This window comes from Gossypium hirsutum, chromosome A02, assembly GCF_007990345.1.
Source record: "Gossypium hirsutum isolate 1008001.06 chromosome A02, Gossypium_hirsutum_v2.1, whole genome shotgun sequence".
Classification (NCBI taxonomy): domain Eukaryota; kingdom Viridiplantae; phylum Streptophyta; class Magnoliopsida; order Malvales; family Malvaceae; genus Gossypium; species Gossypium hirsutum.
Window position 1 is genome coordinate 104,649,703 of NC_053425.1, and position 22,774 is coordinate 104,672,476.

At 33.1% G+C, this 22,774-nt stretch overlaps 2 protein-coding genes across 3 annotated transcripts; both read right to left on the bottom strand.

Annotated features, from left to right (window-relative positions):
• Positions 1–128: 128 nt before the first annotated feature.
• On the bottom strand, positions 129–3,464 carry LOC107935261 (squalene epoxidase 3). Its single transcript, XM_016867829.2, has 8 exons — positions 2,941–3,464; positions 2,085–2,196; positions 1,833–2,007; positions 1,569–1,737; positions 1,232–1,450; positions 879–1,154; positions 530–808; positions 129–406 (listed from the first exon to the last, which is right to left on the bottom strand). Exons 1-8 carry the CDS (start codon positions 3,208–3,210, stop codon positions 299–301), a joined length of 1,608 nt encoding a protein of 535 aa, XP_016723318.1. The 5' UTR covers positions 3,211–3,464; the 3' UTR covers positions 129–298.
• Positions 3,465–18,669: 15,205 nt separating this feature from the next.
• On the bottom strand, positions 18,670–21,980 carry LOC107935241 (receptor-like protein 44). Of its 2 annotated transcripts, XR_005904490.1 has the most exons (2): positions 20,720–21,979; positions 18,670–18,917 (listed from the first exon to the last, which is right to left on the bottom strand). XR_005904490.1 is itself a non-coding variant. In XM_016867810.2 (1 exon), exon 1 carries the CDS (start codon positions 21,599–21,601, stop codon positions 20,792–20,794), a length of 810 nt encoding a protein of 269 aa, XP_016723299.2. In that variant the 5' UTR covers positions 21,602–21,980; the 3' UTR covers positions 20,288–20,791. The 2 variants fall into 2 exon arrangements, 1 of the variants encoding a protein (XP_016723299.2); XM_016867810.2 differs by lacking the exon at positions 18,670–18,917 and having other exon boundaries at positions 20,288–21,980.
• Between the last annotated feature and the right edge of the window lie 794 nt (positions 21,981–22,774).

Consider the following 22,774-nt stretch of genomic DNA (forward strand, 5'->3'; position numbering starts at 1 on the left):
TTATATGTAATTTACCCAATTTGTATACATAAAACTTCTCAATTTTTTAATATATTTACATTATAGCATTATATATTATTATAAAGTTAATTTTTATTTGATATAAATTATATAAGGGATAGGGAGAATTTAATTTTTAACAGAGGTTCCATTTGGAGAATTTTGTTCATAGAAAGAATAGTATCAAAACATATCATACAGTTGTACAATGTCCTCATCATACATGCAATATAACACTTATCGATCATGGGGTCTAAAGCGAAGAGGTAATGGTTCCAAGCTTTTAATCTTGGTTGCATCAGTTGACGACAGGAGGAGCTCTATATACCGCCGGAACCGTAGCTGGGAAGAACATCTGTCTCACTCCCTCTGCCTTGATTATGGGGAAAATAATTCCAGATGCACTCTGCAATATACAGGGAAAAATGTTCAGCACAAGGTGTCGACATCCAATATGCTTATACAGATTTTATGCATTCATTTTGGATTCGAATAACATTCAAGAGCTTAGAGGGTTGAAATTTCGTACCGAAATTAACCTAGCTCCAATCCACATGCGTTGGAACGAAGGAAAAGGTAGGAGCAGACGACCGACTCCGTAAATCGCGACGGCAAAGAAATGAAGTACTAAACTCAACGGCCGAGGGTTTAGACCGGAGAGTAAAGCCACTGGTCCTGTTGAAAAAATACCTCCAAGGCTCAAATAGTCGAAACAGGCTTGGCGCATTTCCTTCCTTGCTTCGTCAGGTGAAGCGGAAAACACCTTGTAAAGAGCACCGGCCAGAGTATTTATTGTAGATGCCACAGGCTGCGAAAAAACGTTGTGTTATGAGCGAACCGCAAGAAAATATTGATAGTATATTGTGAAACCAACTGACCTTGCGTAACGTGTAGAATGATTCGAGATAGCTGGTTAAGGAGGCTGCATCATGAAGGTTATGCAAAGGCCTAAGAAGATCTCGAAGTACAACAATATCGGACAATGCTACGGTCATACCACCGCCGGTTAAAGGATGGCGCATGTTGAAAGCATCTCCCATAAGAAGTGCACCTGGAGTCGGATGAGGATCAGCCGGCATGCTTCTATTTGGCATGGTTCGGATATTACCTTTGTCGACTGCAGCTATGAAGGCATCGCGAAGCTCGGGTGGAACCTGAAACAGAACACTCTCTTCGATTAAACCATGATAAAACAATGTCTGCACTGCAGTGGGCAACCGATGCAAGATACCTGCTGTGCCACCACGGTCTTCAAATGATTCGCCATTTCCCCATTAGCAACGGAAGGAACTTTCTTCCCAGGTACATCGACCAAGCAACGAACCTCTGTACTACTAATCGGATAAAACAAGATGGGTGAAGGATCGGCTAGGATAACGTGGCCATGATTCGAAAACGGGAGTTCACAGTTCTCTAAGACCAAACCCACAAAACAAGAGGGTACATCCACCTATAGAACATCACCAACAAAACAAGCATATGCATATTGAATTGTAGTTCCAAAGAACACGATATGTTAGCCATGGTTGTTCTACTTTATAGAACAATTATAAGACAACAACTTTCACCTTAGGGTTGCAAAGGGACCTGCGAAGGTTCGAAAAACAACCATCGCATACAATCGTAAGAGGAGCATAAGCTCTTAGTTCTTCACCATCTTTAGTTTTGTATTGCACCCCTATAATTGTCCCTTTTTCTTCAATCAAAGATGTCACTGTCCCTTGCTCTAGCTTTACACTGAAAATTTATACATAGCAAAGGTTAAAGAAGATCAATTTTAAGTTTATATGACAATGCTGCAGTACTAAATCGAGGAACCAAAAAAGATTTACTTCGGAAGAGTAGCGGCTTTTTCTCTCATCCTTTGTATTAAACGGCCATTATGGAAGCTTCGTCCTGAAACATCTGCCTGAAACTTCTCCAAGGGATATGACAATTTCGTGTTTCTCCCGTCTTTGAAGAGAGCGTACCCGAACACACGCTGAGCATCAATGTCCTCTACGCAATCTGTAAATCAAGAGTACATGAACTTAACAAGTTGCATTTTGAAATCATGGGCAACAGATTCAACCATATGCATATACCTTCAAGGCCTAATTCAACTAGTTTAAGGTACCCTCCTGGCTGCAACAGTTCTCCAACGATCCGATCCGGTTCGGTCAAGTCTCGTTCGATCACATGAACCCGCCTTCCATCCTGGAAATGATTGTTATTTTCGATAGAGCATTAAATAAACTCAAAAAGTTCAAGCACTTTTAATGAATCTAATGCTTCAGAAATTATGTATTAAGCAACCTCTATAACAAGCCGTTTATATGTTACTAATATCTAAGAGTGTCTCGATTGGTTGCGATACGAAAATATAACCTATAAGATGTAACTCAAGTGGTATTATACTTGCAAATATATGACATACATATCTTAGGTTCGATTTTTCCCGCATATAGATAATTACATAATTAACTACACACAATGCCGATCTCTCCTCTGAACTTTGCAGGTTGTGTCTCTATCAATCAAGGCGTTGATCACTGAACTTAAGCCCACAACAGACTTCATAAGGCTCTCGAACTCTCCACAAAATCGGACAACAACCACAAGGACAATAAGTAATAATTATTGGAGACTTTAGTGGATTACACTTCGAAAACTAGTTTCAGCTACCAATCTGATATAGTTTGTTTAGCAGAAAATCCAAATTTGCAGTCATCACCAAGAAAAATCTATATATTATATATGCTAAACTATCTTTTTCATGGCAACTAGGTCAACAAAGTCAAAGTCCAAACCAGTTTTGTTTACGTGAAAGCAAATATAATAATAATAAATCTCAAGCAAAAACAAAATGAATGAAAACCCAGATTTTCATCAACACTGAAATCTCATTTTTCCTGTGAAAAAAATTACAACATTACATAGTACGAAAATTAGAAATTTTACCTTGCCAAGGGTATAAGCAAGCGCAGCACCAGCAACACCGGCACCGACGATGATGACTTCATCGCCGGAACCATTTCCAGGCGAGCATTCTCCTTTGCCGGTACCGGTTTGGATCTTAAATTCCCTAGAATACCCTTTCTCGAATCTCTTCTTCCTGGTGTTATTATCATTATTATTATTATTATAGCGCCGCAAAATGAAAAGAAAAAGGAAGGCAAAAAGGGAAACCAAGAACGTGCCGACAATATAATTATCGAAAACGATCTCCATTTTTTTTTTCTTTCAAATTTGGGAATGAAGGAGAACAGAGAGATAGAAGGTTCTAGGTTTATGCAACAATGGGGTAGATTTTGGAAATGGTGTTTTGTGAAGTATAAATGTAGAAGAAAGTATGATATGTGGTGCTGAATGGAGGTGTGTTGTAGGTATGGGACCAGCGACTAATATGGTAGTTAAGAGTTAAGCTAAAGCATTGAAGAACATTGAATCATAATATTTAAAGTTTTTTTAAAAACAGGGTCGCATTCTCACTTTTACATATATATATATATATCTATATATTTACTTAAAATTTACAGCTTTCAACTTCTTTGTCTTTGAAGTGGGAAGACGACGACCAATACCATGATTTTGGCTGCTATTAAATAGCAGAAGAAGATGGTCTCTTGTCTCTCCATCGGTCTTTTTCTTTGCTTAGATCTGAAATAGGAAGGATTTAGATAAAAATACAAGAATTTGAGTTAAATAATTAATTTTATTTAAAATATAAATTGATTTGTGTTTTTTATAATATTTATTTTTTTGTTAATATATATAATATAATATACTAGGTAAATTTTTAAAAAATATGTTATGTTATCTATATTTAAAATTTTAATAAAATAAAAAATATTAAATATTAAATTAAAATTTATTAGTGGGCTTAAAACAAGTTTAGACAAGCTTAAATAAAATTTAAACTCATATTTTAAACTTAATTGGACTTAAACAAATATAAAATACATTAATATCATACATAAATCTAACCTAATCAATAAACACGGTCAAAACTTCAATGACTTCAACTTAGTTATTTAGATTTGAATCTCATTAAATGTGTAGATGATATATAAACTTTGTTTAGATTTGTTCGAGCTTAAATCTGGTTATGTGCATATCATTTTTATCTCAATTAAATCAACTTAGTTGATTTCAAAATTAGTTATTTATTAATTTAGGACTACTGAGCGTTTTGCCTTTGAGGCAATGGAAAAAAAAACCTCGATATATATATAGTGAAAAAAGTGCCTATTCACACGTAAGTTGGGAAAACAAGGAGAAATGATTTTGCATGTTAAAGTTAAACGTAAAAGAAACATTCAAAAAGAGATGTTATATTTCATTATCAAACGTATTTAATAGATTTGGATTAAAGACAAAGACTGCCAACCGTGCATGAAGTAAGGAATCCAACGACTACCTTCTTTTGATCGAGATTTTTTGATGTGTAAAAGTCATATTAAATCTTGATAAAATTTGAAATTAAGATAAGATGAATAAGAAAGCTCTCAAAACTCTGTGTTTTTTTATCTATAATATTTAAATTCTAAAGTTTATTTAAAAATATTGGCAGTGAGGACTATCTTATCATTTGTGTATAAATAAAAATTTGAATCAAGAATATATAGTTTTTAAAGTATAAAAAAAATGAATTAATAGACGTGGCCATTACCACTGAATTGATTCAGTGACGTGTTCCATTCATTTGTGGCACTGATTAGTTGATTTTTGTGGTTGAAAATTTTTAATTTAAACTTTAACTAAAAATCAAGCACATGGATAAACATTTTTCATGTTGTGAGTCTGCTCTATTTAGCAGGCTGTGTGTTTGCTCAAGGTAGCACGTTTCTATTCTATTTGGGTTTTTTAGGTTTTTGCAATTTTTGTTTTCTCTCATTTTGGGTATAGGTATTGGGTTTTATTCGAGAATATTATGGCTATGGAGGAGGAGATGGCAGGTTTGAATATTAATGATGGAAAAAAGGAGGTGCTGTCATTGCAGGTTGATGTTGGATCCCAGACAGTGACATATGAGTTATGTTTGGTGGGTTGTTTTCTTACGACTAGTATGGTTCATTTTTCAGCCATCATATTGGATACCTACAATCTTTGACTTTTCAAAGATGAATAGTGGCAGAAAGTTGGCACCGAAAGGCACCGAAAGTAGAAAGTAAGATTAGTTGGCATGGGATAATTGCAATTTTGGTCCCTAATTGTATAGGGACATTGCAAGTTGATCCTTAAACCTCAACTATAAATAGGCCTAACCATTTCTTACTTTCTTCATCCCACACTTGCCATTCTCTACTTAAGGCAATTGTTCTCTCTCCCTATTTGTAAACTTTCACTTGTATTTTTGGAGTGAAATATATTTGGTAGTGCCCGAGGACGTAGGCAAAATTTGCTAAACCTCGTTAAAATTCTAGTGTTCTTTATTTTTGTTCTGCATATTTTGCAAGTGTCATTGTAGTGATTTATTGTGCTATTAAATTACGATAGAGGGATATTCTGGCTAGGAAAGATCTAGTATGTAAGCGATCCTCGTGATCCACCTCTCTTTCCTGGGAATTGAACTTAGTGTGATTTTTCAGTACAATAATTTTACTCTTTCACACGCTTCCGCGCAACAATTGGTACCAGAGCCAGGTTCGTACTTGGGGAATACGACCGTTTACGGCACTATTCACGTATACGGCACTATTCACGTATATAGTACTATTCACGTATACGGCACTATTCACGTATACAGTACTGTTCACGTATACAGTAGTTGGGATTGAGGAGAAAAATGGCAGCAGCATCGTCATCAGCAAGGACTACTGTGACAAATGCAAAATTTGAAGTAGAGAAATTTGACGGTACCAATAATTTTGGTATGTGGCAGTGTGAGATCCTGGATGTCTTATGTCAGCAAGAGCTGGATATAGCCCTTGAAGAAAAACCTGACAAGATGGATGACAAGGAGTGGGCCAAGATCAATAGACAGGCGTGTGGTACAATCCGCCTATGTTTGGCCAAAGAGCAGAAGTACTCCGTCATGAGGGAGACATCAGCGAAGAAGCTGTGGGATACATTGGAAGAAAAGTTTCTAACGAAAAGTCTTGAAAATAGGCTTTATATGAAAAAGAAACTTTTTCGGTTCACGTATGCACCCGGTATGTCGATGAATGACCATGTGAACTCATTCAATAAAATTTTAGCAGACTTGCTAAATTTGGATGAGAAATTTGAAGATGAAGACAAGGCATTATTGTTGTTGAATTCCCTTCCTGATGAATATGATCATCTTACCACCACATTGCTTCATGGGAAAGATTCAATCACATTTGATGCAGTCTGTAGTGCGTTGTATAGATCTGAGACTCGAAAGAAAGATAAAAGAGATCACAGAGATACAACTGCAGAAGTCTTAACAGTAAGAGGTCGTTCACACAGCAGCAAACCTGGTAGAAGGGGTAAGTCCAAAGGGAGACCCGCCAAAGATGAATGTGCCTTTTGTCGTGAGAAAGGGCATTGGAAAAAGAATTGTCCTAAGTTACAAAAGGGCAAGTCTATTTCTAATGCATGTGTAGTGGAGCATGATGAGGAGTCAGACTTTAGCTTGGTTGGCATGGCAATGGCATGTCAAACGGATGAGTGGATATTGGATTCGGGATGTACTTACCATATGTGTCCTAATAAGGACTGGTTTTCTAGTCTTGAAAAACTAGAAGGTGGAGTTGTTTTTATGGGCAATGATAGTGCCTGTAAGACAATGGGTGTAGGTACAATCAAATTGAAGAACCATGACGGCTCAATCCAAGTTCTGACAGATGTTCGCTATGTACCCAGCTTGAAGAAAAATCTCATCTCATTAGGGGCCCTAGAATCTAAAGGGCTCACAATCACTTTGAGAGATGGATTACTAAAGGTAGTAGCTGGGGTATTGACGGTGATGAAAGGCACTAGAAGAAATAACTTGTACTATTTAAATGGAAGTACAGTTATTGGATCAACATCAACAGCTTCTGCGAAAGATGCAGATTCAGAGGCTACCAGGTTATGGCATAGGCGATTGGGACATGCTGGTGAAAAAGCTTTGCAGACTTTGGCGAAGCAAGGCTTGTTGAAAGGTGCAAATTCTTGCAAATTGGAATTCTGTGAACATTGTGTTCTGGGCAAGCAGACGAGGGTAAAATTTGGTTCAGCAATTCACAATACGAAAGGAATTCTGGACTATGTTCACAGTGATGTGTGGGGACCTACCAAAGTGGCTTCTTTGGGAGGTATGCACTATTTTGTCACTTTTCTTGATGATTATTCAAGAAAAGTATGGGTGTATCTAATGAAAAGAAAAAAATGAAGTTTTGGATGCATTTCTGAAGTGGAAGAAGATGGTGGAGACTCAGACAGGTCGAAAGGTCAAACGACTTCGATCAGATAATGGTACTGAGTACAAAAATGATCCATTTCTACAAGTATGTCAAGATGAGGGCATTGTGCGACACTTCACTGTTCGAGATACACCACAGCAGAATGGGGTGGCAGAACGCATGAATCGGACTATACTGGAGAAAGTTCGATGTATGTTGTCCAATGCTGGATTGGGCAAGGAATTTTGGGCTGAGGCAGTTACATATGCGTGCCATCTAATTAACCGATTGCCATCAGCTGCAATAAATGGAAAAACTCCTATGGAGATGTGGACTGGTAAACCTGCTACTGATTATGATTCTTTACATGTTTTTGGTTCCACTGCATATTATCATGTAAAAGAATCTAAGTTAGACCCAAGAGCAAAGAAAGCATTATTCATGGGTATAACTGGTGGTGTAAAAGGATACCGTCTCTAGTGTCCTGATACAAGGAAGATTGTTTTCAGTAGAGATGTAACTTTTGATGAATCAACCATGATGAAGAACGATGATTCACAAAAGGATGACAAAACCAATAGTACTTTGCAGCAGGTGGAGTTTGAAAAGGTTAATGATGATCCAGCTAATATTGAAAGAACAAATGATGAAGAAGTTTCGACCCAAGAACTTCTACAGCAACAAGATTCAATTGCATATAGGAGGCCAAGAAGAGAGATTCGTAAGCCTGCTCGCTTTGACGATATGGTGGCCTATGCACTTCCAATTGCAGATGATGATGTTCCTTCCACTTACACAGAAGCAATAAGTAACTCTGATGGTGTAAAGTGGAAGCAAGCTATGAATGAAGAAATGCAGTCTCTTCATAAAAATAGGACTTGGGAGTTGGTGAGACTGCCCAAGGGAAAGAAGGCAATTGGATGCAAATGGGTATATGCAAAGAAGGAAGGATTTCCTGGTAAAAATGAAATTTGATACAAGGCTAGATTGGTAGCAAAGGGTTACGCTCAGAAAGAAGGAATAGACTACAATGAAGTGTTTTCTCCAGTTGTGAAGCATTCGTCTATTCGGATTTTGCTAGCCTTGGTTGCGCAATATGATCTTGAACTAGTTCAGCTTGATGTGAAGACCGCGTTTTTACACGGTGATTTGGAAGAGGAAATCTATATGACTCAGCTAGATGGATTCAAGGTTGCTGGAAAAGAAAATTGGGTTTGCAAACTGACAAAGTCGCTTTATGGATTGAAGCAATCTTCGAGGCAGTGGTACAAGCGATTTGATCAGTTCATGAAAGGGCAAAGGTACACAAGAAGTAAATTTGATCATTGCGTGTATTTTCAGAAGCTACAAGAAGGAACTTTCATATACTTGCTCTTATATGTTGATGATATGCTAATAGCATCTAAGAGCAAAGTTGAGATTGAAAGATTGAAGACTCAACTCAATCTCGAGTTTGAGATGAAAGATCTAGGAGAAGCTAAAAAGATTCTCGGCATGGAAATATGTAGAGATAGAGCTCATGGCAGAGTTAGCTTGTCTCAGAAGCAGTATTTGAAGAAAGTACTACAGCAGTTTGGCATGAACGAGCAGACCAAACCTGTAAGTACCCCGTTGGCTTCTCATTTCAAGCTTTCTGCACAACTATCTCCTTCGACGAATACGGAACGAGAATACATGTTGCAAGTTCCGTATTCTAATGCAGTGGGTAGCTTGATGTATGCAATGGTGTGTACAAGACCCGACATTTCACAGGCAGTTAGTATAGTGAGCAGGTATATGCATAATCCTGGAAAAGGACATTGGCAAGCTGTGAAATGGATTCTACGGTATATTCAGAAGACCGTGGATGTTGGATTACTGTTCAAGCAGGATAATACACTTGGTAAATGTGTTATTGGGTACGTTGATTCTGACTATGCCGGTGATTTGGACAAGCGAAGATCAACCACCGGTTATGTGTTTACACTTGCTGGAGGACCAATAAGTTGGAAGTCTACACTACAGTCTACAGTTGCATTGTCAACCACAGAAGCCGAATACATGGCTGTAACAGAGGCTGTAAAGGAGGCTATTTGGTTACAAGGTATGGCTAAAACCTTGGGGTTGGTTCAGGAGCATATTAACGTGTATTGTGATAGTCAAAGTGCTGTTCATTTAGCAAAGAATCAAGTCTATCATGCACGTACAAAACATATCGACGTACGATTCCATTTTGTGCGGGAAATTATTGAAGAGGGGAAAATTTGTCTTCAGAAGATCAAGACTGCAGATAATCCCGCAGATATGATGACCAAGGTGGTAACAACAACCAAGTTCGAACATTGTTTGAACTTGATCAATATCCTGCAAGTTTAACAGTTGAAGAAGGCACTATCAAGTATTGTTGTCAAAGGTAGAAAGAATTGTGTGAAGATAAGATTATCCTAATCAAATCTTCAAGGTGGAGATTATTGGATACCTACAATCTTTGACTTTTCAAAGATGAATAGTGGCAGAAAGTTGGCACCGAAAGGCACCGAAAGTAGAAAGTAAGATTAGTTGGCATGGGATAATTGCAATTTTGGTCCCTAATTGTATAGGGACATTGCAAGTTGATCCTTAAACCTCAACTATAAATAGGCCTAACCATTTCTTACTTTCTTCATCCCACACTTGCCATTCTCTACTTAAGGCAATTGTTCTCTCTCCCTATTTGTAAACTTTCACTTGTATTTTTGGAGTGAAATATATTTGGTAGTGCCCGAGGACGTAGGCAAAATTTGCTGAACCTCGTTAAAATTCTAGTGTTCTTTATTTTTGTTCTGCATATTTTGCAAGTGTCATTGTAGTGATTTATTGTGCTATTAAATTACGATAAAGGGATATTCTGGCTAGGAAAGATCTGGTATGTAAGCGATCCTCGTGATCCACCTCTCTTTCCTGGGAATTGAACTTAGTGTGATTTTTCAGTACAATAATTTTACTCTTTCACACGCTTCCGCGCAACACATCAAAAATATAATGGCAAATTTGTAGCACCCTTTAGGGGGAGTCTAGATCTCAGACCTAGGAGAAAGGAGATATCTTTTCAAATTTTATCATGAGATTGACATTGAATGGGTGATTAATGGGACTCCGTGGACCTTCAATAATTATCTTCTGATTGTTTAACGAGTGGTGGGAAATGAGGATCCAATGTAGGTCACTCTGATTTTTTTCATCTTTTTGGATTCAAGTCCATGATCTTCCCTCGAGTTTTTTGGGGAAAGTGAGGCAGTACAATTGAGGAATTTTATAGGTAAATCTTGGAATATGGTATGAAACAATTAAGCAGGGGATTGAAGAATTATATACGTATACGGGTCCAAGTGGATATTGGGAGGCCTTTGAAGCGAAGAAAGGAAATTATGATTTCACCATTAAAGTTCACTTTTGTGAATTTTACGTATGAGAGATTAACTCTATTTTGTTTCTTGTGTGGGCACTTAAGTCATGATGATAAGTTTTGCCCAATTAGGCTTAGTCAAGAGTCGAAAGTGATGGAACTTGGGTAGGATTTGTCCTTGAAGTCACAATCAAGGAAAGCAACCACGGTGAATAATTTGATGTATGAATATTAAAAAAATAAAATTCTATTTGTTGAAGATGGAAAAAGTCTTTTGCAGATTTTATTGTTAGAATAAGTTCATAGCCTATAGGGATATTGATATTTGAATTATTCTATATTACTATTATCTCTTATCTTTAATTTAATTTGAGTGTGTAGTTTTTATTTTCTGTAAACAGTTTGGTATTCGAGCCCCACTGGGCCATAAAAAAGAAATATGAAGGAAATGCAAGGGTCAAGAGATCCTATCTTCAAGCTCTCTGCAAAGAATTTGAAATGCTTGAGATGAGGAATGATGAAGGAGTAACAAAGTACTTATCAAGGATCATGGCAATGGCAAACAAGATGCGAACTTATAGAGAAGATATGCAGGATGCTAAAGTGGTAGAAAAAATTCTACTCTATTTAACTGAAAAGTTTAACTATGTCGTTTGTTTTATCTAGAAATCAAAATACATTGATTCTCTCACTATTGATGAATTAAAAAGCTCATTAATAGTACATTAACATAAATTTTAAAGGAATCATGGAGAGGAGTAGGTTTTGAAAGTGACATATGATAGAGGAAAAGGTCGTGATCGCAGTGCTTATAGAAAAGGAAGAGGGAAAGGTCGAGCAAGTTTCAACAAAGCAACAGAAGAATGTTACAAATGTCATAAACTTGGACATTTTCAATATAAGTGCCCTGAGGATAAAGAAGCAAACTATGTAGAATTTGGTGATGAAGATGAAATGCTTCTAATAGCTTATATGGAGCCAAATGGGGTTAGAAAAGAAGATACACGATTCCTTGATTCAGATTTTCTAATCACATGTGTGGTGATCGAGCTATGTTCAGTGAACTTGATGAAGGATTTCGGCATTCGGTGAAACTCTAGAATAACACAAAGATGAATGTGATGGGAAAAGGAAGTGTGAAACTATTGTTGAATGGAGTCAGTCATGTTAGTGAGAAATATTGTATTCCTAAATTAAGTAATAATATTTTAAGCATAGGGTAGTTGCAGAAAAGAGGCTTGGCTATTTTGATCAAAGATAGAATGTGCAAGATTTTTCATCCAGAGAGGGGTTTGATTATTCAAACCAATATGAGTACCAATAGAATGTTTATTCTACTATTTCAGTCACATACTTCTTCTCCAACACGAGTTTATCAGTGCTTTCACATAGAAGCTAAAAACTTGACTCATCTTTGGCATAGAAGATATGAGCATCTAAGCTCTAAAGGCTTGAGAACTTTGTTAAACAAACCCATGGTACATGGACTATCTCAACTCACCACCTTAAAGGTGGCATGTACTGATTGTATTAATGGAAAACAACGGTGTGATCCCATCCCAAATAAAAGTAATTGAAGAGCAACTCAAAAATTGACATTTATTCATGCGGGTATTGGCGGTCTGGTCACTCCTACTTCCAATAACAATAAGAGGTACATTTTGTTATTCATTGATGATTACAGCAAAAAAGCTTGGGTGTATTTTTTTGGTAGAGAAGTTAGAGGCTTTTAATACTTTTAAATGCTTTAAGAACATGGTTGAGAAAGAAACAAGATTATTTTTCAAGTGTCTACACATTGATAGATGAGGCGAATTTAATTCAAATGAGTTCAATGATTTTTTCAAACAAAAATGGAGTAAAGAGGTAACTGACCATCACTTGTACATCACAACAGAACAACATGGCTAAACAAAAGAATAAAGCCATCATGAACATGGCCCGATCGGTGATATATGATAAAAGTATTCCCAAAACATTTTGGATAAAAATAGTAAACTGGACTATCTATGTCCTTAATAGGTGTCCAACATTGGCGGTCAAAGGCGTTACACCAAAGGAGGCCTAGAATGGGTTAAAGCCATCAGTAGAACATTTTTGAGTTTTTGACTGCATAGCACATGACCATGGTCCAAAAGCAAGGAGGAAAAAACTTGACAATAGAAGCATTGCTTATGTGTTATTGAGGGCTATGAGGTATCAAAAGGTTATAGATTATTGATCTTATTACTAAAAGAGTCATTGTGAGTAGAGATGTAACTTTTGAAGAGGGTAAACAATAAGATTAGAATGAGAGTCATAAAAAACACATAGTAGTAGACTTAGAATGGGGTAAGAATGAAGAAGGGGTGAGTGAAAATGATAATAGAGTTAGTACTGATGAAGAAGTGAGTGGTGAGGAAGTTAGAAGAGAGGAAGATAGCTCTAGTGAGAGTGAAAAGAGGAATGGGTGATTATGTTAGTGCAAAGGTTTTGGGCCTATTTAATGATGAGGTTCATATGGCTCAAGTAGTATCAAATGATCTATTATACTTTGAAGAAGTAGTGAAAGCAAAAATTGGAAAATAGCCATGGAAAGCGAAATCAAATCCATTGAGAAGAACAAAATATGGATTGATGTGAGCTCTTAATCGATTTAGAATTACAAGTCACTCGAATGCTCGATCATTTCTAAATAGGTACTTGTAATGAAAGAAATATGATAGGAATCTTAAATCAACGACTTGTAGAAGAAAAGAACCAGTGTTATTGGAACGTAACCCTTTTTCTATATGACAAATAATCGAAAACAAGAATAGATTTTAATGGACCTCGACTCGTTGTTTAAAAAAAGAAACCGAAGGTATAGAAAAGAAAAAAGAATGTCACAAAGCAATAAGCCTTGATAAGTTCAGTTTGTATGTTCTAAATAACTCAAGAGAAAATTCTTACAAAATGTATATTGATTCATCATAGTCTAACCAAAACAGTGTCATCTTGCAAGTTATTTATAGGCCTAATATGACTATTCAAATGCCTATAAAGGACCTTTCAATTTAACATTTAACTAACTGTTAATAAAAGTATTTAAATTTGATTTAACTCATGTTGGGCAACCGATGAGTCATATCTTTTCACTTGATTCATGTGTAGTTGAAAAAATATGTCTCTTCACTTGTTGATGACTTGTTCCCTTAATGTGTTGTTTGGTGTCACTTTATCTCCTTTAAAATCAAATGTCAAAAGGTTTGTGCAAAGACCTCTTAAAATGACATAATAATGAGCTTTGAAGGCACAAAAATCGATCAGATTTGAAAAGTCTTCCTTGGTCCATTTGAACAGCCACCATAATGAACTTTTGAATGCTTGAAACCATCCAAACTTGAAGAGTCATTGGTCCTATGAATAGTCACCGTTTTGAACAACAACCATAATGAGCTTTGAGTGCTTCATTATCCACCAAAAACGTTCCTTTTATGCACTAGTAATTAAGTGACCGAATGCACACTCTTATGCCAAAACTAAATATTCATTTGAATGTGACAACATTTGATTCTTCTTTGCAAACGAACAACCCAATTATAGCTTTAAAATATGTAACCAGCCTTTTGGACTTTCCTAGGACAAACAATTGAACACACAATTAATTTATTTAAGAAACATTAAGCATTGCAAACTTTTCACGTTCTTATTCAACTTGTCAATTAACTAGAGACACACATATTTATTTATGAAAATAAACATACTATAGCTTATACATTAAAAAGTAACAATTAAAATAAATGAAACACTTTACACACTTATGAAAATAACTCGTGCTTAAACATAATTAACAAATAAGATGCTTAAATGCATGGTTTAATTAAAATGCAAACCAAATGAACAAATGAGTTACATAATGCATAATTTAGGATGCAACTTAATTAACATAGGAGATACTTAATACATGACATAATTAAAACACAAACTTTATGAACATATGAGATGCTTTAATGCATGACTAATTAAATGCAGAACACATAATGCAAGTCATAATTAAATATGCAAACTTATTAAATCAAATAAAACTTAATTAAATTAAAAAGTCTTTAAAATTGTTGGCCCAATAATCAATCAGGCCCATGAGATATTTCATTTTGCACTTGGGCCTTTCGTGCTTGGGCCAATCTCGACACCGTCGAACTGCATCATAACATGATGTGGTCGTGCTCACATCATGGACGCTTACTGAGCTTTGTATGGATTAAAACAAGCTCCACGAACTTGGTTTAGTTGAATTGAAGCACACTTTATCAAATAAGGTTTTCAAATGTGCAATAGTGAGCAAACACTATTCACAAAGAAAAGTAGCAAAGGAAAATTTATCATTGTAAGTGTTTACATTGATGATTTAATTTTAACTAGTGATGATGAAGTTATGATGTCTGAATTTAAAAACTTAATGTTGAGAGAATTTAATATGACTAATTTGGGAAAGATAATTTTTTTCTTAGAATTGATGTGTTGCAAAAATCTGATGGTATCTTTATATGTCGAAGAAAATATGTTGTGGAAAATTTGAAGAAGTTTTGTATGGTTGAAAGTAATTCGGTACGGAGTCCAATTATTCCAGGCTTTAAAGTAAGCAAAGATGAAGATGAAATATCTGTTGATGAAACTCATTACAAACAACTAGTTGGAAGTTTGATATATCTCACCGCTATAAGGTCTGACATGATGTTTGTTACTTGTCTCATAAGTAGATATATGACAAAACCAAAGGAGATTCATCTACAAGCAGCTAAGTGACCGTTATCGTGCATGCGCTTTAAAACAAATGATTTTGGAGGAACTATTTTTGAAAAGCGATTTTAACTACAAGCGTACAGTGTCAGTTGTAATATTTATAGTTCCGATAGAATATAGAGTATTCCAAGAGGTTGAACCCAAGGGAGGAGGCAATTGAACAATTCCTGGCCACGCTCATGCAAAGAAGGAATCTAGACAACTAATCGCTAAAAGCTATATTACGCCAAATCATGAAACGAATAGTGATTAAGCTAAATATCTATTAACTACCTAAATGACTAAATCGTAAAAGGATGCAAAGATATGAAATTCACAATTTAACTAAAAAATGTTGGTTGGCTGACCTTGATGTGGTTCACTAATATTTTAATTAATGTTCCAAATTGCTTAAACTCCTAAAGTGGTTATGTTTTACCTCTCAGTCTCAACTTTACCAAATTAGACAAATTAGCCTGGTTTATCTTTCAATCTCACCCGCTAACCCAAGACTAAAGAATTGATGCCCAACAAGATTACCTCTCGGTCTGACTTGCCTAAACCTTTCCTTAGGGTTGTCAATCCTAATTTTTTTATGTTCATTCAATTTAGTCCAATTTGTTGCAATTTAGTTTGTTAACCAAAAATTAACTTACCCACATCTCTATCAACCAACCCACTTAGAAGTTTAGTTACTTATGCTGAAAACTAAATGAACAAGCATAAGAATAACAAACATTGTAGCCATTAAAGGAAAGCTCAAGAAAAAAAAGTTGAGATTTTTAATGACGAAAACTTAAAAGTAAAGTAAATATGAACATCTAATAATAAAATATGGAGCAAGAAGCATGAAAGGTAAAAGCTTTAACAACCAAAACTAGAGAGAACTAAAAATACATTAAGCAAAGATGAAAATGTCAATACAAGTAAAGAAATGGACTGAAATTGCAATTTAACCCTAGCTACAATAATACCTAACTTAACTAACAACAAGAACAACAATAAATTGCAGGAAAAATAAACACTATGCTAAATTATGTAATTATAATTTATACTACCAAATATGACATAAAGAATTTATCATTACACTCTGTCAATCAAACATATCTTGGGAATTACAATTCTTTGCAATTACAAAAAAGTGCAATTACTACCCTAACAATTACATTTTGTTTCAATTAATTTGTGCTATCCGAACAGACTCTTCGTAAATTATCAAATATAATGCGTTACTTTATTTGGTTCATTTGGTTGGAATGTAAAATTTTAATGTTTGGTTGATAAAATGTTAGATTATTTAGAAATATATTTTACTAAATTATAAATTTATTTTTTTAAATAAGTTTAATTACTTTAATTTTTTTAATTTCAATTTTCATAAAATTATGATAAATTATGATAATTCTTATTTTATTACCATTTATATATTAATAAGTAAATATATTATGTTGAAATAAATTTATAAATAATAATTATAATAATTCATGAAAAATAATTATCTCACCAATTAGTTGACTTTTAATATTGTTAGAAAATCAAAATAATAATTTTAAGTAATATAATAACTAATAATATATAAATTGAAAAAATAATGCATGAAAGTAAAACCCTCATTAAAAATTGTGTTTTTAATTAGACTTATATTTTTCTTATATAAAAAAGTACTAAATTGATTAAAATAATAAAAGCTCTACAACTTAAAATTCCAATTGGAATATAAGATTATTTAAGAAAAATATGGTATCCAAATCACTCATTGTATTCCATAATCTTAAGATTATTAGAAATTTGAGATTACTACTTAATGGAAATAGTTAAGATTCGAACATGGTAATCATATTCTCGAAATCTTACTTTACTATCAAGGTTGTAAGATTCTGTGAACCAAACACTCTCCGATATTGACCTACTCGTAGTTGATGTTAACTTTATCACTACATTTGTAGTTCAATCAACTTAAATTATCATTTTGTAAGTATGCTAATAAAATAAACCTAATTTATGTTCTTGGTTCAATTTAATCCTTGAGAATATGAGGGCTTTGTTTTAGGGTCTTAGCCTCATTATTTTTATTGAGTTTGACAGCCCAATGTTATCAATTTTTCTGAGGTACATAGTCCAATGTTTTGATTTAAAAATAATTTAATAATGTTATTGGGTTTAGGATTGTTACATACACTTAAAATTGATGTAAAATTTAACATGTTCTTCTAAAATGTTAACCCCAAAAAATATATTAATTGTTTGAATAATTAAATTAAAAAATATAATAACAAATTACGAAAGAATATGGATATTAATAGGAATGACTAAAAAATTAGTAATTGATTTAAGCGAAGTTGTGAGTTGATTTTTCACTTATTCGATTAAAATAATTAATTTTCACGATTCATTTGATTCATTTTTAATTTTTTAATTAAATAAATCAACTTATTTTTTAATAAATAAATTTTAAATCCAAATTCAATGCTCACATAAATCCCAACTTAACTCAATATATGAATTGCCGATTGAGTCTTAACTCGATTAACATAAGTTTGAGTACATTAAAACGCATTATCCTCCCATCTATGGGTTGAGGAGGGACTATTGGTAGTTCTAAGCATGGTGTTAAAAAAACAGTTATGATCAAAATCTATAATTAAATTATTAAAAAAATTCAATATATAAACTCAAATAAATAAATACCCAATAAAAATATTAAAAACTACAATTAATATTATAAATAGGAAAAAAATAGAAAATAGTTGTATCATCAACTCGTGAAATTTTGTAATTATAATGGTAACTTTTTATATAAATAAATAAATCTTAAAAAGCAAAATATAACTAAATATAAACTAATCACACAAAAAAAAATCAATTTCTATTATTTTATTGATTTTAACCCAATGTGGTTACCAAATATTAAAATCTTTGGATTGAAAAAATAATATCGTGGGTAGGATTACATTTTATTTTATTAAAGAAAAGAGCAAAATAATTCATATACGTTAGATCAAAGAGTAAACTAATATTTCCATTAAAAAAATTATCTATTTTTACTGTTAATACCTTAGCATGAGGTACATGTGACTATTTGATTATCAATCACGTCGAATTTTAACAATAGAATTAGATGAAATTTTTTAATAAAAATAATTAATTTATTTTTTAATTTAATGTTATTTTCTTTAATAAAAAGAATAAAATATAATTTAATTCTTAATAAAAAAGACTTTCATGGGACTGAAAATTAAAATGGGGAAACAATGGATTCAAATCAGAATCAATCAAAAATTTAAAGAAAAACAAACAAAAAAATTTCCTTTTGATCTTTTTCTTTTTTCCAGATTTCAAACAACAGTAACATAAAGAAAAAAGCAAAGAAGGGGGTCCAGGCAATGATGATGAGATGCATGCGATTCTTGGAAGACCCCATTAATGAGAGGATTGAAAGCTAATTTGACCAATCCATCCCTCTGCTGCTTTTGGTGCCACTGCAATTTTTTCGAGACCCAATCAATTCATTTCAAATACCTTATGAAAAAGAAATTTAAAAAGCAGCCATAATTAAGTATATTTAACTTTAATTTCAACATTTTTTCTTGATTGATCCTTGGAAAAGACAAATTTTAGTCCTACATACACTCAAAATTGAATCGATTTAGAGAGTAAAACCTAATAAATTAAAATAAAAATTTTTAGCTTGATTCAATTTTTTGATTTTATTTTTAAGTTAAAAATAAATTTTAAATGAAGTATTTATAGTTTTATTTCCTTTAATTCTTTTTATATAATTTGTCTTCTTTATTCAATTTATTATATCGTATCACTTTTAGATTTTTTTTATTTCAAATTCATTATAAAAATATTAAAATATTTATTTTCTTATATGTCCAACGTATCCTTAATTGTGTTTCCATTAGCTATAAATTAATAAAAATCAAAATAAATATCATCAATTTGGTTTTAAATATTAATTAATATTGGGTTTAATGGCTTTCTATTTTAAAAGTATTAAGTTTTAATGAATATTTAAGTTTAAGATTTAAATTTGGGCTTAGATATATAAATAAGTTATAAATTATGACCTTACAAGTTTGGCCATGATTGGTTTATTCAATTTAAAATGTCAAAATCGAAAATTAACAGAATAAACCAATTAAATCGAAAAGATTTAGTTTTTCAATTTAATTTTTTTTGCACACCCCTAATATTCTTTTCGGTATTTTTTTTTTGAATTTTTTTGTCTAATTATAATTTTCATCATTCACTTTATGAAAATTTAAAATTTTAAGCCTGGTCCTTGGGAAATTATTTCTTTTTAAGTCTTTTAAAATTGAAATTTTTAAGTAACATATAGTAAATTCATACTTTAAACCTACTAGAATAATAAAATTATAATTTAATCCTTATAAAAAATAATAAAATTATAAATTCATACAATAATAAAATTACAATTTATCTCTCATAAAATTTATAATTTAATTTTCACACGCCTTGGAATAAGAATTTTCCATAATATCTTTCCCTCTTTCTTCAGGTTGAATTTCCCAATTTTATGAAAATGTAAAATAAAAAAAGGGTCTCCATTTTTGTTTCTTTTCAATAGTAGTACATTGAATTTGATTCTATTTAGTACCTATGACTTTATTAGTATTAATAAAAGTTAAAAAAAATAAGGATTAATATATTGGTATTTTTTGTAATTATCTAACACCATTAAAATATGCTATTGTGGCATTAACAATATATGATGGCATTTGACAACTTTATATTTTGACAAATGATAAAAAAAATTAATCAATATTATAATAAAAAATTATTTTGCCACATTTCAATTTTGAATCAATGTTGAAGCATCAAAGATCAAACCCATGAAGCAATTGAATTTCATAAAGAACCAATATCCAGAATGTTGCCTTTAATCCATTGACCAAAAGCCAAAATAGTAGTTAACTTTTGTTGCAAGAAAAATAACAAATAGAGACAAATTTTCACATAGGCATGTGATTAAAGAGAATGCTGGTCTGGTCTGGTCTGGTCTCCCACCATGCACACCAGCTCACACATTGACACTCCCACAAGTAACCCCAACTTGTTAAAACTAATTTTTTTTTTAATAAATGCAATCATGTTTCACTCTTCATTTTCATTTTTTTTACAGTTCAGTCCCCACCAAAATTTTTTTTCAAGCCATTGGCACCATAATTGAACAGTACAGGGAAAAAAAGGATCATGGTTGAATTTACTTTATATACATTGTTGAAGAAGAATAAAAATCGGTCAAAAAACATACCTGGGATTTTCTTTCTTTTTTGAATTTAAGCTCAATGATCTTCAATGAAATTTGTTCTTCTTCTTTTTTTTTTTAATAATCAGGCATGAACTGACCAATCTTTCCTTCTTCAGCAGCAGCCATTTTTTCTTCTGTAATTTTCAACCAAATACAAACCCCAGTGAAACTAATAACCAAACTCGCAAGTCCACTTCCTAATCCAATCCCAACAATGGCCAAAACTGATAGCCCTTTACTTTTCATAGGTGGTAAAGGGTATCCATAAAGATCCTTATTTCCACCAAAAGAGGTGGCATTAAACCTTGGTAAATTCCCACTCCTATTACCTAATGATGCTGGTATTGGACCTGACAGCTTGTTGTTTGAAACATCAAAAGCTGACAACCGTGCTAATAGGCCTAATTCTTGAGGAATTTGACCAGTGAGTAAATTATCATGAAGATCAATGACGTTTAAGTAAGCACATAATGCAAGTTGTTGAGGGATCTCTCCTTCAAGGCGATTAGATGAAAGGTTGAGTACTGCTAAGTTGACTAAGTATTGTAAATCTTGAGGGATAGGACCTGAAATGGAATTTGAAGACAAGTCAAGGGATTGAAGATTGGTACAATTGGAAAGAAATGGGGAAATAGAGCCTTGAAGAGAGAGGTTGGTGAGGGAAAGCTTGTAGATTCGACCATTGTTACAAGTTGCACCAGGGAGATAAGATGTGAAACCACTACAAGGGTTTGCAAAGGTTGATTTGGTCCAGTTTTGTAAGTTGTTTAAAGGGTCTTTCAAGGTTTGGCTTAATTGAGTTAAACAAGCTTCGTCGTTTGGATCTGAGGAAGATAATGGAAGTGTAGTAAAGGTTAGCAGCAGCAAAAGAATTAAAAACCCCATGAAAGAACAAAAACAGAAAACCTGGGGGGGGTCTTTGAGATTAAAGGTTTGAACTTTGGTTCTTTGGATGTTGTCTTGGTTATGAAGAAGAAAACTTTTTTTTATAGGCAGATGTTAAGAAACAAAGGGGTAAGGGAACAAAGGGGGCAAATGGGGTTTGGTGAGAGAGAAAGAAAGAGAAGAGTGTGTTTAGGTGGGTAAGGATGGATGGTGACTATACGGGATTTGAGTTGAGGGAAGCTATTGAGTTATGGGAACCAGCAGGCCCGCAGGCATTTGTTGTTGTGTTGTCGTCGAGGGATTGATTGATATGTTCAAGGAACGATGGGGGTGGCCTGGTGGGGGTGCGGGTGAAGAGTAAGGGAATTGAGGGATTTTGAGATTGCCTGCCAAAGAACTTTTTGCTTGACAAAGACTATGATGCTTAATTCTTATAGTGATTTGATTTGACTTGGATTAGTATCTGTAAGGTGAATCAAACACCATATTGTTAAAATTTTATTTATTTTTATTGTTAAAAATTAATTAGGTTTAAAATAATCAAATAACTACATATAATATGTTATTTATACATCATGTTGATATGTAAATACTAATTTATGAACTTTTAATTAAAAGATTAATTTGATCTTTGACCTATCGTATAGGAATTAATTTATCTATTTTTGAGTAAAATGTCAAAATATAATCCAATTCTTTGTACAAAAATTTTCATGATACTTTTACCACTTTTCAAGAATTTTAATGTATTCAACTACCACATAGGAATGAATAATGTTTTCATAAAAGACCAAGTTCAAAATTAAACCAAATATTATATCTTGATCTGCAGTGAACTACTCTCTAGATAAATTCTTATAAACTTAAAAAGAGTATCAAATTACACAACACAATTTAAGTTTGAGCTTAGTTCATTAGCTTTTTATTATCATATTAGGTTAGAGTGAATTTGGGTTTAAAGCGAGAAGATGAATTCCTAAATTTGAATCTATTTCAAATGAGTATTAAATCTATTTCAAACCCAATTAATAAATTAAATTTGAATGAATAATTGATTGATAAATAAATATAGGTACAATGATTTATTTGGTATTTCCACTTAAAAAAATTTATTTTAGTTTTTTATTTAAATTTTTATCTTTTTTATTTCTTAAATTTGTATTTTTTTGTTAA

Excerpts from the sequence above, each read along its gene's own strand:
- LOC107935241 (XM_016867810.2), bottom strand. The coding sequence starts at position 21,601 with ATGGGGTTTTTAATTCTTTTGCTGCTGCTAACCTTTACTACACTTCCA.
- LOC107935261 (XM_016867829.2), bottom strand. The coding sequence starts at position 3,210 with ATGGAGATCGTTTTCGATAATTATATTGTCGGCACGTTCTTGGTTTCC. Across the intron at positions 2,008-2,084 it reads AGTTGAATTAGGCCTTGAAG|ATTGCGTAGAGGACATTGAT; the intron begins GTATATGCATAT and ends CTTGATTTACAG. Across the intron at positions 1,738-1,832 it reads AAAGCCGCTACTCTTCCGAA|TGTAAAGCTAGAGCAAGGGA; the intron begins GTAAATCTTTTT and ends ATAAATTTTCAG.